Genomic DNA, 15839 nt, shown 5'->3' on the forward strand with positions numbered 1-15839 from the left:
TGAAAAATATAATAACAATTTACAATACGGAAATGTCTCTAGAATATGATCTGCTTACACCAGAAAGTGAACGAATTCAATTTATTACGTACAAAATACATTGAATTATTTCTTCAGAATGGAAAGAGATGTTACTGTTCGCAGTAAAGTTACCCAAAAAAGGGGAATCGCAAATAATGATGATCACAATGGACTGAAATATATTGTTCTAGTGAATGGTCGGTGAATTGAATGTGTGAAAAGTTACGAACAAGAAGAACGAAATATACATTAAATTATATACAACATACCCTTCTAGAGTTGTTAGGAATTTTGTCACACTCTTTGAAAACCTGCACGTCGCAAGCATGGGCAACTCTCGAAGGAGATAACTTGGTTTTTTAGCCTTCTGGGTCATCTTCATTAGCGACGTTATGTTAAACTCACTGAATTAATGAGTATAACCTCACTTCGAGACTTGGTGCAGTCAAAATTAACGCGCCTCTCAAACCGATATTTGTCAACCCACTACCTGCACAAAAAGCTTTGGCCCAAATATTAAACTGCTTTTAAAAACACATTTCCCCGTTGAACTTTTTTAAAAACCTATTTTTACACGCAATGTCCATCAGCAACCAAGTCAGACGCAAACTACATCTGAATAGTACATCATTTTTTTCGCTACATGAACGGGTTACGTGCTTGAACATTTATTTGTTGCTGTTGTATTTTGGTAATCGACAGTAACGGCCTCTTCATAGTGGGAACAAATGTGCACGGCTTGTAATTAGGAATGGTAAAAATCAAATAACTGGTGAATAATTCACAAATTATAAACTATTTTAGTGTCGAAAAAAACTGTTTTTCTTAATTAACAAGGGAATCTTGAGAAAGTATTAATATAATTTTTCGAATTAAGCATTGTCAAGAAATAACACAGTAAGTCAGCAAGTTATAAAATGTATTTATTATAGATTAATGAGACGGACTGCATGGGCCATTTATTACAGCCATAAATATTAGTATTTAATACATTTTTAGTTAGTTTAGTTTTTAATTTAATAAGTATATACCGAAATAACTGTAATGAAGAAGGTTTTAGTTAGAAGATTCATGAAATCCCCAACAACGATTTTCTCAAGTTTTGGTAACTTTTTTTTTAATTTCTTCAGTAGCTTCTAATCTTAGAATGATTATAAACCTATTCACCGTGTTAGTAACTACGAATCGTTTGAGAAGACATGGACTCTAGGTACACTTCTTCAGGTAAGAAAGAGTAACGATTTTGGCTATAATTTTCTGATTTTAAAGTTGTAAATACTAACTTTGCTTTATTAAAAATTTTCTTGGATATTATCCATCGTCTAGTAAATATAAAACGTAAAACGACGTTTCGGAGATGGGACTCTATCTCCGTCTTCAGGTTCCTACACAGTTGGGCCCACTAGATAGAGCTAATCCCTATTTATATTTACTAGACGATGGATAATATCCAAGAAAATTTTTATTCAATTGACTCTTCACCATCGTCAAGAAGTTTTAGATTTGATATACTAACTTTGCTGTCTTATAAATAGCAATTATTGAAAAGGTTTAATATCTAGGCTCATCTTTTGGACATTTTGGGTTGTTCCACAAATTTGAGCAAATGCCTTCAGTACAAAAGTTGATGAGAACTAGTCCATTGGTTTTCAACTCTGGAAATGATAGCAGAAGTGAACTTTGTGGGCCATTTATCTCTACATCTTCTGCTATTAACATTCTTGCATCAATGAATGTCTACTTGGCAATTTATGTTCTACATATTGCATGAGAAACAATTATCCTGTAAAATATCCAATATATTTGACTATTTTCTACAAAAAATGTAATGTGCAGAAAACTTTGAAAAGTCCCTAATATCAAATTTAATGGAAATCCATTCATTTGTTCCAAGTTCTTTGTGAAAATTCATGAGAAAGCATTTTTACAACTTTAGTGGTTGGTTGAAAAGTCAAGACATGCTTGATCTGAAAATGCATGTCAATGTTTCTCTTTATAATTTATTTACATTAATTATTTTTCATGTCTCTCCTTACTAATATCTTTGTGAGCACATACATAAATTATCTTTTTACTTCAATATTCAAAATGGCCACCTTCCACCTTGATGCAACTTTACAACATGGAATTACCACTGTGTCTTGGAATCTGCACCATTCTGTGTGCTTATTACCATTTATTTTCTCAAAATCAATGACCGTAATAAAACAATGTTTATCTGACTTGCCACTATGAAACACCAAGATTTAAAATCACAACACTAATAAATATTTCACTTACACTTACAGTATCATCATGTTACTACAGACTAATTATTCTGTGCTGACATTAAAGACACAAGTTATTTGAATACGCAAAATCAAATTAACACCCACCATCACTGCATAATTCCTACATTATAGTCATCTCATTTAAAAGACGCATCCAATGTTAGATAGAGGTCTGTTTAAAGTGTTTTATTCACGGCACTCCCAGTATTGAAGTACATAAACTCATAGCTGAGTAGATAACACACACAAGGCATGTTAACGTTGTTAATTGAAGATTCATTACGCAACTCTCTAACACATAAATGGAACAGACATAGTGACACTTACAAACACAATCTGCTTTAAAAATAAACAATTCAAAGTTCTGCAGTGTAAACAGCGATTATTTACTTCAGAAACATTAACCCTTGTAATGGCTGAGTTGTCTTCTTTGATTTACCACTGAATGTTCAAAAATATTTAGGAGACTTTAAGCTATAAAAGGTGAATATCTTAGTGATGCTGACGTGGCTACAAAACACTTGCATGAAAAAAATGCAAATAAAAATATCAAAAAATTGTGAATATAAGAAAAAGAAAGTTCTTTATCATTCTTTTAAATGTAAAAATAGTTGAACTCAACATGAAATGAAGAAGAGGTGAATTGTACCAAAATCACTCAGAAACTGCAATATTCATAAACACAATTTCAGTGACGTAAGTTTACGTGTTTATAAACAGTGGAAGACCATTTGAAGTTGATATACGCTAAACTAAACTAATTAAAGTAAATAAAAGTAAAGCAGGAGAAAAATGGCAGCAAACGTCTGTTCAGATTCAGACGCCCTGAAGCCATGTTTATTAATTTTCTCAACTAGAAAACTGATAAATGCGGACGTAAGATTAATCGCGATCTTACAAACTCAGCTCATGACAAAATACCGACGTGCCTAATTAAGAAACTCCAGTAAGAAGAGGCATTTTTGACAATTAGTAATAATTAATCCGGGCAATAAAGTAAACAACTTTTATGGGTACCGTAGATTAATTTCCCTGTTCATAACAGCTCCTCCCACTCACACACAACGTGACCCAGATAAATGCAGTCCACACCCTGGCATTCTACGTCTTTTAAGATACTTTTTAATATTATCCACCCTGGTGGTATTTTACTTTAGGTCTTCCAACTAAAATTCTATATTCATATCTCCATTTTTCCCTTGTGTACTACATTCTCCGCATGCCTCGTAAAAACCTTGTAAGTAAAGCTAACTAACTAACTAACTAACTCCCTGGTAGCAGAACCCGCAGGTTCAACACCGACAATACCAAAGACCGCCACCGGCCACGATCCTGAGCCAGCTCCATCCATTAGCCATCGTCACAACCCAACTTCCGAAGATCCATCTTGATGTTACCCTCCCATCTCCTTCTTGGTCTGTCTGGTGGTTTTTTCCATAAGGATTCCTTACCATAAATCTGCATGCACACCTTGCCTACCCCTCCCCATGCGCGCTACATGACCAGTCCATCGGAGCCTGTTTTCAAACACTTGTAATCTAGAATATGGAGTGAACAAACCAACAACTATTAACACTATAATGGACACTATTGCCATACGCGTTTCGACCTCAAGAGGTCATCATCAGTGGCATCAGGGAAATTTATACATTTAGTCAAATGGTTCGAGCAAATTTCATAATTAAAATAGAAGGTAATTAACAAGATGACTGCACTAGATGCTGTTATTCACATTACTTGTAATCTACGTTCTTCCTTCAAGATAAGAGACCATGTTTCACAACCATACAAAATCACTGTTTTATGTATCCTGACCTTCAGTATTTTGGGTAGTGAATACAATCGAGCGTTTTCCGATTGAATTCTACTCTTAATTTCATCATGGACCTCATTTCTATTTGTTATTGTTGTTCCCATTGCATTTATAAAAATTTAAGCTTCAATTAAACAATAATTATTTGTTCAAGAGTTGTCATTACAACATGCTTTGGCGTCAGTGACCGTCTTCAGGTAACGGGGAACTGACAGCATGACGCACTGGTGCAACGTGCTCAATACACAATGTGCATCATTTTTACTTCACTTTCACAATTATCGTTTAGAGTGGCAGTACTGTTAATTAAATAACCAGGAAATAACTTTGCCGCCTGGAGCGGAGTCTGCTGTTATGCACAACCTTCAACTCCACAACAATCACAGCTTTTGGGTTTGTCGACTTTTGGTCAGTGCAGTTGTGCCCTTTCTCCTTCTTATCGCCTAAAACTGACAATAACATTATAAATCTGATTCAAATACATTCTCATAAAAGCCCAACTACATTTATAATAAATAATTAATAATATCTAAACGTCTTGTCTTTAAAGGACTTAATATACTGAACAAAAGCACAAAAATAAATATTCGACAACGTCCATCACAGGCGTTTTCGGCTCTACTTAATATTTCGCAGTAAATTTAAATTCGCGACAAATAAATTACTACTCCTAGAGAACGACATTTTTCGCCTTATTAAGTTGGAATTTTATTCTGATCACTGTTTTAGTAATTGTATTTCCCCGAAAGTTAACAATAATCTTGTTTGGTTAAACTCAGTTCTCTTTCTGTAAACATCTTCTTATCAATTCAATTCAAAGCAAACTCATCCCTGTCGTAGGGGCGATGGGTTCAACAGTGCCCGGGACCCTCAAAAATCGTCTTTAAAATTAAACAAGTATGAAAAACACGGTGTCATTTTTAAACAAATTACAAAATTTACTTCAAGTCCCTCCTCATTACTTTTAAATTGATTTAGTTGACACAGAAAATATTTAATATTAATTATTGACTTCTTACAAATTATAACTTGGAGTAATTCAATTTGTAATTCTGTAACTACAAAGAATGTGTAAATATGAAACGCAGGTGTTCATATTAAATACGAACACCTGCAACAATCTCGGCTGGCGTACCATAAGGTTCATTTCTCTTTTCTTATGCACGCCTGAATGAACCGTATTGCACGCTCTTTACTAACTGTTGCGTCATACATGACGTCAGCATTGTATTGGTAGGGTCGATGCTTGCGCTTGCGCAGGACTCCGTCCTCAGTTAGCTTTTTGGTTGGCTTTGGTCAGTCTGCAACGAACGGTGCTGTGAACAGGTGGTGGATAAAGTGTTTCTAAAACAAGATTCTTTTATATTCAGTGAAAACCTTTTCTGCAATCTTTCCGTTTAATAAAATATTCAAATTTTGCTGCCTGGAACATGGAGGTCTCCTGCTCTTCACAATTGGTAAGACAAGAGATTCCTACTTATTATTAATATTATTATTTCATTTTGCATTTGTAATTGTCTGTGTTAGAGCCGGCGTAGCTCAGTCGGTACAATGACGGACTGGGCGACCGGGGTTCGATCCCCGACGGGGGCAGAGGCTTTTTCCTCTAGCCTCTGCGTCAAGACCGGCTCTGTGGCACACCCAGCCTCCTATCCAATGGGTACTGGGGTCCTTTCGCGGGGGTAAAGCCGGCCGGGGCGTGATGCTGACCACTCACCCCCATCTAGTGTTGAGGTCATGAATAAGTAGGAGCTATACCACCACTCCCCCCCCCGTAGCTACATGGCGTATAGTGGGACAGCTTTACTTTACTTTAATTGTCTATGTTATCTTGAGGGATTGTATGTCATTTTTAAGAATTCAAATGCTAGCAGCAACACACGCCGGCCACATCAACGAAGTTACTTGAATTCCGGCTAAGCTAAACAGCTGATAGGGACTTATGACTGGGTCACGTGTCACATTCAGACATTGTTAAAGGTTGCACTGGCAGCACTGTTAATTAAATAAGCAAATAACTTCATCACCTGGAGCGGAGTCTGTCGCCAAACTAAACTTATGGTAAACAAACAATTAATATCTCTTCATTAAAAAACTTAATATACTGAACACAGACACGAAAATAAATTTCTACAACGTCCATTCCAGAAGTTTCCTGTTGTACTTAATATTTCACACTACATTTAAATTCGAGACAAATAAATTACTACTCCTAGAGAACGAAATTTTTCGCCTTGTCAACTTGGAAGTTTATTCTGATCCCTGTTTTATTAATTGTATTTCCCAGTAAGTTAAGAAGAATTTTATTTGGATAAACTCATCTCACTTCCCTGTAAACATCTTCTTATCAATTCAATTCAAAGCAAACAATTACTTACCCCAGATCGAAAGCAGCTGAAACATTAATTCGTTCTTGATATGCAGACAATTAAAACAAAACACTTCAACGAACAGCGGATTCACAGAGACGGACGGATCGAATCGCAAATTCTCTTTTCCTTACACGACAATAAACAGCCAAACCACAACTGACAACAACACAACACTCGCAGGTCAGAATCCTCAGAAGGAATAAAGACATTTTGGTGAGGGAATCCTGTAACTACACAGAAAGAAAGAATTTACCAATAAACTGATTACCAGGTAGCAGAATGCACACTGCTACACTTAATTATTAAAACTAATATTTTCATTGCAGGTAGTAGCTCAGTGGCGAGCTCCTGTCTTCTGCTGATTGTCTCTGCAGCTGGTGCCACAGTTCGATTTTCGTTCCTTGCTGCTCCTCTGACCACTTTTTCAAATTATACTTCGACCCAGAAGTTAACGTTGAGTAATAGAGCATTAAATCACGTGTTCCCAACACAACTAAAGTCATCTTGTGGCTAAATAAAAAAATAATGCACATGTAAACTGTGGGCATGTATGAAGAATACAATTCTAAGGTAACATATTAGCTAACATAGACATATGCTTATATTGCATGCATCACGTTAAAGAGCAAATGAGCATAAGAAAAAGTCATTTGTCTTTTATCTTTGATTACGCTTAGTCCAGCAAATTGGTAAGTTGCTAATATTCCGTCCCAGTCAGAGGACACGCACAAAACGTCGGAACAATTTATTATTCTCACGGTCAGGAAATGTTAGCCCCACGCCCAACCCGCAAGTCGGAGGATCACCCCTTTTCGGGTGTATGCGAATACTTATTCGAAACACTCCCTATCTGGCGACCATAGTCAATCGTGATCCTGGTTTTGTGTGGACTACGGGGCGAAGTTCCCTCCCTCTCTGTGACCAGTCTGTTTCTGGGGCCACCTAGTCTGCTATCCCCTGACCAACGAGGATCAAGCAGGACGAAGCGTGAAGATAACGCTTGGGCACAGGAACAATTATCGCATCAACGAATTATCTGAGGCAGAATCAGAATCAGTTAGTAGGAAAACTCAGGGAAATGACAAATGCATGTAAGGAAAGTATTAAGTATTACTGTGTAGGTTTGGAAATCCAGGTGTTAATCAACACTGCTTCAGGCTCCTTCAGACTCTGCATAAGAGGCAAGAAGTAATTTTAGTTTGTGGATATATTACCCCTACAGGAACAAAAATCAAATTTTTATAATGTTGTATCTCCTGTGGGGTGGTTAGCAGCAACTTTGAAGTAACCATGTCACTTCACAGTCTTACTTTCAAAATTACAAAGCAGTTCAGCAGAAATGTGTTCAGAACAATATGTTTAATATTTGTAGAATGAATGATGTATTTGCATGGCAGCCTTCCAGAGGGAACCCAGCTGTCATAATCCTGAACATGGAACTACAATCCATGATCAGACGCATTTAAAAAAGGTTTACTTCCTGACAAGGATCTGTGCTCTGGCAATGAAGATAATTTAATCAGGATGCAATAACTACTGTAATGACTGGCAAGTAAAGTAAAGTTATCCCGCTACACGCCATGTAGGCACTTGGGGGAGAGGTAGTATAGATCCAACTAATTCTTAATCTTATAGGGCGTGAAGCTCTTCATTGTGCAATTTTCTGTGTGCTACATTCCCCTCCCATTTAGGCCCAAATATTTTCCTCAAAGAACTGTTCTGAAAGGCCCTCAATCAATTTTCCTCAAAGTGAGAGACCAAGTTCCACACCCATACAGCACAACTTGCAAAATTACAAATCAATTATGAAGGGGTCAGTAACAGAGGAACTCTCCATCTGACCCAACTGAGTAAGTGCCCTTCCCCACTTTATAAACTAATGAAGTAAGTAGATGCAGCTTCAGAAAGGCAGTGTTCTTTTTAAAAACACAGACGATTGACACAGTCCAAGAATTTAGTGTTCTCGATGCCAAAATTACACTTTTGAGTACTTTAGTCTTTGTAATTATATTAGGAGTTAGGACAAAACATTTTGGACTGAATAATAGCAATCATTCTCTGAATTTAATCTTCTATGGATTTCATCATGAATTGCCCTACTGACTTGTTAGTGTAATATATATTATTAGAGAGTAAAAATTATGTAGCCCTGCGTTATGCAGTTTTCTCATGTCCACTAGCATTCAGCTTTCTCTTGTATGACGAGTCTGTCGCCGTGATTGAGCGGCAACTTCTCCGACAACTCCGTACTGCGTGTAGGCTAGTGGATGTCTTGCAGGGGCACCCAGTCTCTGAAGACGTAAGAGAAGTAGGATTTGAGGTTCTCACCGCGGCGAGAATGAAGATGGCTGTGTTCTGGGCTGTAACTAGGTGTAGTATGGTAAAATGTTACCAACATTTCAGAGGTACTTACTGCTTCCACTATCTTCCAGCTTCACAAGCTACTCATTGCCTTTACTATAAAGACAAGTACTTTTGAAACGTCGGTAAACTTTTACCAAGACGCACGGCGTTACAACCCAAAAGTCAGCCATTTTCACAGAAGAGAAGACTTGTGAAGTATGCCAAAGTTTTAACTTTTCTTCTTTAAAGCGCTTGCTACGGGAAAAAATATCGCTGGCCCAGTGTATGTTGTGCATCAACGGACTAAGAGCCAGTTACTGGTTTGTAAGTCATTGAAGTGGAGTGCAGTCATGTTCAGAACTGGAGGCACAGATTTAGGCATCGGGTTAAGGGAAAGAAGGTACGCTGGAACGCAGAAGGTCACCTATTCGAACACTTGCTGTAGTGTGAATTAAAGACTGACGTTTTAGACTAAGAGTGTATAATGGCTGTTATGCGGGACTGCGTCTGACAGTAAGTATCATACTGCGAAGACTAGTTTAAGGGGCCGTGTTGAACTCAAGAGCCCAATTCCTGGAACTATTTTTGGTAACTAATACCCAGTTTTCGTTATCTTTAACAATACTTATCTAGAAATGAGAAAGTACCACAGCATATGCTTATATATGAATGTTATTGAAGTCTGCACATATTATTATAGCGTTGATTTATGGAGCATCTTGTATTTGACACAACGTCTACCTGGAAAAACTTAAATTTTACATTAGGGCTTTTAAAAGCCAATAGCATTTGTGCCAATTGTACGTAAAACAACAAACGAGATATGAATCGAATTTTCATTTCAGACCCTTCGTAGTAAAGAAAATAAATGAACGTAGTAACTAGTAACGAATTAACAATTAATTTCACGGTTCTATTTACAAGTCTTATTGGGTCTGATGTGTCCCACGGACCGATATTTGGACAACACTGATCTCTACCTACTGTTGATTCAGCGTTCGTAGTTTTTTAAATTCTGTTTCTGAATTAAAAATTAATATGTCAGCTAAAGACGTTCTTAGACCTCATATGACCTTACCCGGTCCGTCATTTCAGTACTCGTATTTATTTGGCAGAATAAAACAGAATGGTGGAAGATGTTTTAAGGTAGCCTGTTCCCGACGACAGGCACATACTACGGAACTACGGATCGTATTACCCGTGGTGTGCAGGATGTGTTGGAAGCCAGGGGATCTCAAGGGAGAAATGTAGTGGGGTGTGGTCGGAATTCCGTCTGCATGAAACTGTCTGCAATGTTTATAATTTCACTAAATGTGTTCGTGAAAGGGCGAAACCTTCTGTCAATGCATAGTAGTGTTTCCATGGAGTACACCATACTTGTCAGGATATTATAAAATTTCGGATCATGCATTCCCGCAATATTTTTGCTTCTGAACGATCTTATTCGTTTCGTTACAGACGGGAATTTGAGACAAAAGTTCTTGGTTTAGTCTTCCGGTGTCATGAATTTCTTACGGAGTTTTACGCTAATCCGTTACTGAGAGAAACTGATAAAGTTGAATGCTGCCCGGCTCCCGGAAATGATAAAATATTGTTATATTATTGGTGGTGAGTCATGCAGTTCTAGCCGGAAGCCGGCAAGTGACAGTCAGTGAACGCACTGTATAAGAACACAAACGGACACAGTCACGGAAGGCGAGCCAGTTGTTTGTTAGCTATTCGTCGTTTTTCATCACCAGTAACTCTACCGTCATTGAAGGACCTTTCGCCACCTCATACACGGGAGATTTCTTAATCTTTTTAAACATTGCTAGGACCCCTCGGATGAATGATCAGCCCATCGCAAGGCCAGGACAGCACAACAGAGAAAGACGCAGACTAGCAACCATTCATACCTTGAGCGGGATTCGAACCCACTATCCCAGTATCCGAGTGATCAAGTCCCATGCCTCCAGACCATTCTGGCATTTTTTCTTGTTTTAATATTTTAAAATGGTTAGCTTTTGCGTAAGTTTTTAAACTGTTATCGTAGTTGCTCAATTTTATCAGTCAAATCACAATAAAATATTATTATTAAATGTTAAAATATTAAAATATTACAATTAACATTTAAAATATATTAAAATGATGCTCTCTATCGAATATTTCGATTTACATTAGAGCATCATCTTTTACACTACATGTTTCGGTTCTAAATGAACCATCTTCAGGTGTATGATCCATATAAACTCAAATGTAATATCCTAAGTGCAATTCTTCGTGAGATGTCCATCAAATATAAATGAAGAGTGGAGGAGGTTCGTCCGTCTGAATGTATTGCCGTGACGAACCTCCTCCACTCTTCATTTATGACCGATACAAAAACCACTGCAAAACGTTTCACCCACACAAGATCACGTTAAGCGCGACATACATTACGAAACGACCTTGAATATTAAAGTACAATAAGTCTGGAAGAGAAAAACGTTCTGATATTTGATGGACATCTGACGAAGAATTGCACTTAGGATATTACATTTGAGTTTATATGGATCATACACCTGAAGATGGTTCATTTAGAACCGAAACATGTAGTGTAAAAGATGATGCTCTAATGTAAATCGAAATATTCGATAGAGAGCATCATTTTAATATATTTTAAATGTTAATTGTAATATTTTAATATTTTAACATTTAATAATAATATTTTATTGTGATTTGACTGATAAAATTGAGCAAGTATATATTCAACACAATAATGACGCAACATTATCATCTCATGAATAGCTGTTATCGTAGGCTGCGCGGTGTCGCCGTCACCCGTGGCCTGGGACTGAGGTCAATCTCCCATACGTCACAAGAAGCAGGTTTGCTTCAGGCGAGCCTTAATGAACCTCTCTTACCCGGTACGGAGAAAGTAGTATTAATTTACTTGTAGAAGCTTTCAACGTCAAACAATTTCATTTGTGAAGATGAATTTAACTTTGTCTTTAAAAGCCTTTTTACCCTTCCTCCAGTCACGAGTGGGTGCGTTTTAAACTCCGTTGTTCCAATTACCGGGAACTGCGAGTAGAATAGACCGACCCCCTTTGCCCGTGAAGGAATTGACAGTCGACAAGAGATACTACATGTTCTGGTGGGTTATATAAAGAGTGGCCGTGAAAAATTGCACTGTTTCTACCCTCACTGAAGTTTCCATGCTTTTCCTCAGTTGTAATACAAATGTCAGTGTATAATTCGAAAGAAGCAGGGCCCACCTTTCCCAGTGGTTGAGGCGAAAAGCCAGAATGATTCTTCCTGAAGCCGTAGGGGTTTTCAGTCAACCATTCTGGGTTTAACTCATAGACACCCATCGACCTAAAGTTCTTTTAGGTGGAGGGCGAGTTACCTAATGGGGGTCATCCTCGCACAAGTAACATCAGCCCGTGGTCTGAGCCTGTCAAGGCCTTCAGCCAAGACAAAAATACCCAGTTATAATTTACAAGGCACTGTTTACCAATTCCACCTATGCGAATGGTCTAAGCTAGGGAATGTTAGCTTCTTGGCTGGCTGATTCGTGGCACTTGTAGAATAATACTGGATTTCTATAACAATCCAAATTAACTCAAATCAGTATTTAATTTTTACTCTGCAATGTATCTGTTTTGTTTTCAAAGTAATCGGAACGTTATTTAACAATTCCACAGATCTATCTGACATTTAATCAAATATCCATATGTAATTTTAACAGCACTCGGACGTCAATATCATAGCCGCTCATTGACGAATTTTCATAAAATTTCATATGGGCAGCATGCAACGGGAGAGATGAATTTAAAACCCCTTCTATGAATATATTTTAAATTGTATTGTGGGGACAAAACTAGCGTTGTTCAGCGCAGGGATAGATTTTAAAAGTATATTAAGCTTATATAGAGTGGATGGATCACGTTGTGAGCTGAACAGTAAAATTTGTTCCTGGCAGGTAAAAATAATATGAGTTAATTTACAAACCCTTAAATCCTGGGAAGTATAAAATGCATCAGATTAGTGGCAAGTACTTTTAGTAATTATTTTGTGATTAGTTCATGAACCTATATCAACTGAAATAGTGCTGAAACAGCGCCGATTTGGAAATTAGGTTTATTTTGGAGTTTCTATGAAAAAAGACTTTATTTCAAAATGTTTTTTGTAGTTAGTATTGTCATCTTTTACGTTAAACCTGCACGCATATGTAGATAATACCATGCGACAAAAAACCTATTAGTGAATGGCAGGAGTTCCTAAATGTTGGGTCGCGAGAACGTTTTGATGGTTCGCGTTGCGAAATTCAAAGCATAATTTTTTTGCATTACTAATGATTTAGTCAAGTAAATGTTACCAACGAATTTTTAAGTTTATTTTTGTATTTGTAAATGCACTTTTATTCACACAACAATAAATAAAATATAACACTGGCGTATTAACAAAAAAATATATTTAATTTGTCCCTAATTGAAAAACTGTGGGTCGTCAGGCAGAAGAATTTTTAAATGCTGGCTCGCAAAGAACCACGCTTATGTATCGCTGGTCTAGAGCAGTGGTATTCAACCTGGGGTATGCGTACCCCCGGTGGTATGCGAAAACATCTTATGGGGTACGTGAAATTTTAAAAAAAAATATTATTTTATGACAAACACTGAATAATCAGTAATGTAATTTATTTAATTTATTTTAGATGTAGATTATATACTACGTATAACTTGAATTATACACCAACAACTTTGGGGGTACAAAATTGAAGAGAAATTATATCTGGGGGTACGCGAACAAAGAAGGCTGAATACCACTGGTCTAGAGGAATATGAGTGGTGAAATTTTCGTTGTTTTTTCCTGTCTACGCTGCTGTACTTTTAAAATAAAAACATTTATATATTTTTGTCTTATATTTTGTATAAGTAAACCACACACAACTGTAGCTGTATTTCTGCGTTGCAATACATGTAAATGCATTCATTTGAAATTGAATTGTAAAAAATTAATTTCAGATGTTGGGATGGTTTTTAAGGATTTTCCAAAAAAGTTTAAAATTGGATTTACTATGTCGGTTTCCTCAGAAACCGCTCAGTTTTGAATAGTGGAATGGAATTTTAGAGACTGTTGTAGGTACAAAAGTGTCTTGTCACACATGTGGAAAGACCTGAATAAATCAGAAATACACTCAGCGAAACACGAATTACCGGTTGAACTAACTCTTCGCATGAATGAGATGACTCGGGATAAATGTAACGCGTATGCTCGAATGAATGATCAGTGTTTGGTTGGAGTCACTGACGAAGAAGGGGTAAGGCAGCCGGTCTCTGCTTGTTTAGAGAATCTGACGAATTGTGTTGCTTCACCGCTGAGGTAGCTCACGCGGTCGGATGTGGGGGAATTGAATCCGGCCAACAGTCCGACCGTCGCCTGCGAAATCAGATCATCGGCCGACGTCCCTAGGGCCCGCTCTGTCTGCCGTCACAAAAACGTCAGTAGTTGCTTCTCAAAGCACTGACCTTCGCTCCTTATACTATTTTCTTTCTTTTTACGACAGAAATTTCATGTAAGGACAAGACAACAGACGTAATGTTCATCTTGAGATGTCAGGGGTGACAAAGATGCTGTTAACCCTCTTGAAATACCTGCAAAATAGTCTTGATTAAATAAAACAGTCACGTAAAGAAAATTGTGTGTTAAGCATTTTGATAACGATGCAGTGGTCTTTGTGTTGGAAACAATGATTTGTTTCACAACTTTATAACCCGATTGTAGGCCTTCTGAATTTTACAGAAGTCATATAAGGAGGCAGATTAAATTTTGTCTGTAGGTGAAACTTTTGAATAACTATTGTTAAAGGCCAGTAAATCGGCAGGTTTTAATCAAAACTCTTGAATTACGTCACAAAATTTTATTTTACACTCGGATGGACAGATGATGACGGCGTCTGAGGCCACCAAAACAAAACGGACCACGAGAATCATGACTTCAGCCGAACGCAGAAGCCACCAATTCCCACCACAGGCGCCACTATAGACTCTCTTACGTTTCTTGTTACCAGAGTCGCTACTGGTGTTATTTCCTCGGAACTAAAGCGGCCGGAGTGTGCTGCTAATCGCTCGGCCTCGATCTAATGTCTGAGCTAAGAATGCGTCTAACTAAACCTCCATTATATGCAAGGTAGGGACCAGATTACTTGCTGAGCTCACTAGTGCTGAGGATAGTTGCGCTCGGCACGGCCTGGTCGGTGCATGGAACGGCCAGGTAGAACGGGTGGAGGTGCGCGCGCAGTGCTTATCACCTTGTTCTTCACCCCCGCGCCAAGAGCTCGCAAGTTACTATTCGTTTAAATGGCGAGGTTCTTTGTTAAACACTTGGTATAACGTTACCTTTCGCCTTTACCATTACTAGTATTGTAATGAAGTCGCAACACTTGCAGGATGGCAGTATGCTGAAGTACCGATCCACTACAGCTGTTCCCCTTCAGGCTTTGTACCCCTGTCCACTTACACTGCGATTCGAGCACTCTCTGTTGACAGATAAAGGAACGTAATATGAAGCGTTCTGTTTGATGTTTCATTAGATTTTTCATTTCCTATTTGACCGCTCGTCGAAAGGTCAGTGTGACTCATCGATACTTTAACGACTGTCGTTTGTTTTATAGTGTGTCTCGAAAGCGCTTAGCTGCTGCTAATTTGCGTGTGATACGAACCTCAACCAGTTCAACCCATTCAGCATTTCTAAAAGATGTTGTGTATCAATATTTTATATATCCGTTTCGGTCTTAATGGTTTGTTTGGAAGATATTTTCCTCTCAAAGCAAAGTATTTCTGCCATGTTTTATTACTGTAGTTCTAATTAGTAAATTACACACGTGAAATTTTCCGGTCACGAAAGTTGTTGTTTTACCAAGAGTCGTACTGATTAAGTCGTGAATACAAATTATTGTTCAGCCTTGAATATGGAGACACTGTGTTACTCCTAAATATTGGTATTGATACGGGCTCGTGAGTGACCGTTGCTGAAGGGTTGCCAACGGACGCACTGACT

General features: G+C 37.7%; 1 protein-coding gene across 1 annotated transcript in view; it reads left to right on the forward strand.

Annotated features, from left to right (window-relative positions):
- The first annotated feature begins 5161 nt into the window (after positions 1 to 5161).
- The window catches only part of LOC147872721 (uncharacterized), a 178031-nt gene continuing 167353 nt past the window's right edge, over positions 5162 to 15839 (forward strand). The window contains exon 1 of the mRNA XM_087355047.1: positions 5162 to 5561. Within this exon, the coding sequence (XP_087211173.1) occupies positions 5535 to 5561 (27 nt within the window). The 5' untranslated portion in view covers positions 5162 to 5534. The remainder of the gene's footprint in view (positions 5562 to 15839) is intronic.

This window comes from Zootermopsis nevadensis, unplaced genomic scaffold (assembly GCF_977971745.1).
Source record: "Zootermopsis nevadensis isolate Lab colony 2312 unplaced genomic scaffold, Znev_1.0 Znev_ptg000024l, whole genome shotgun sequence".
In the NCBI taxonomy this organism is placed as follows: Eukaryota; Metazoa; Arthropoda; class Insecta; order Blattodea; family Termopsidae; genus Zootermopsis; species Zootermopsis nevadensis.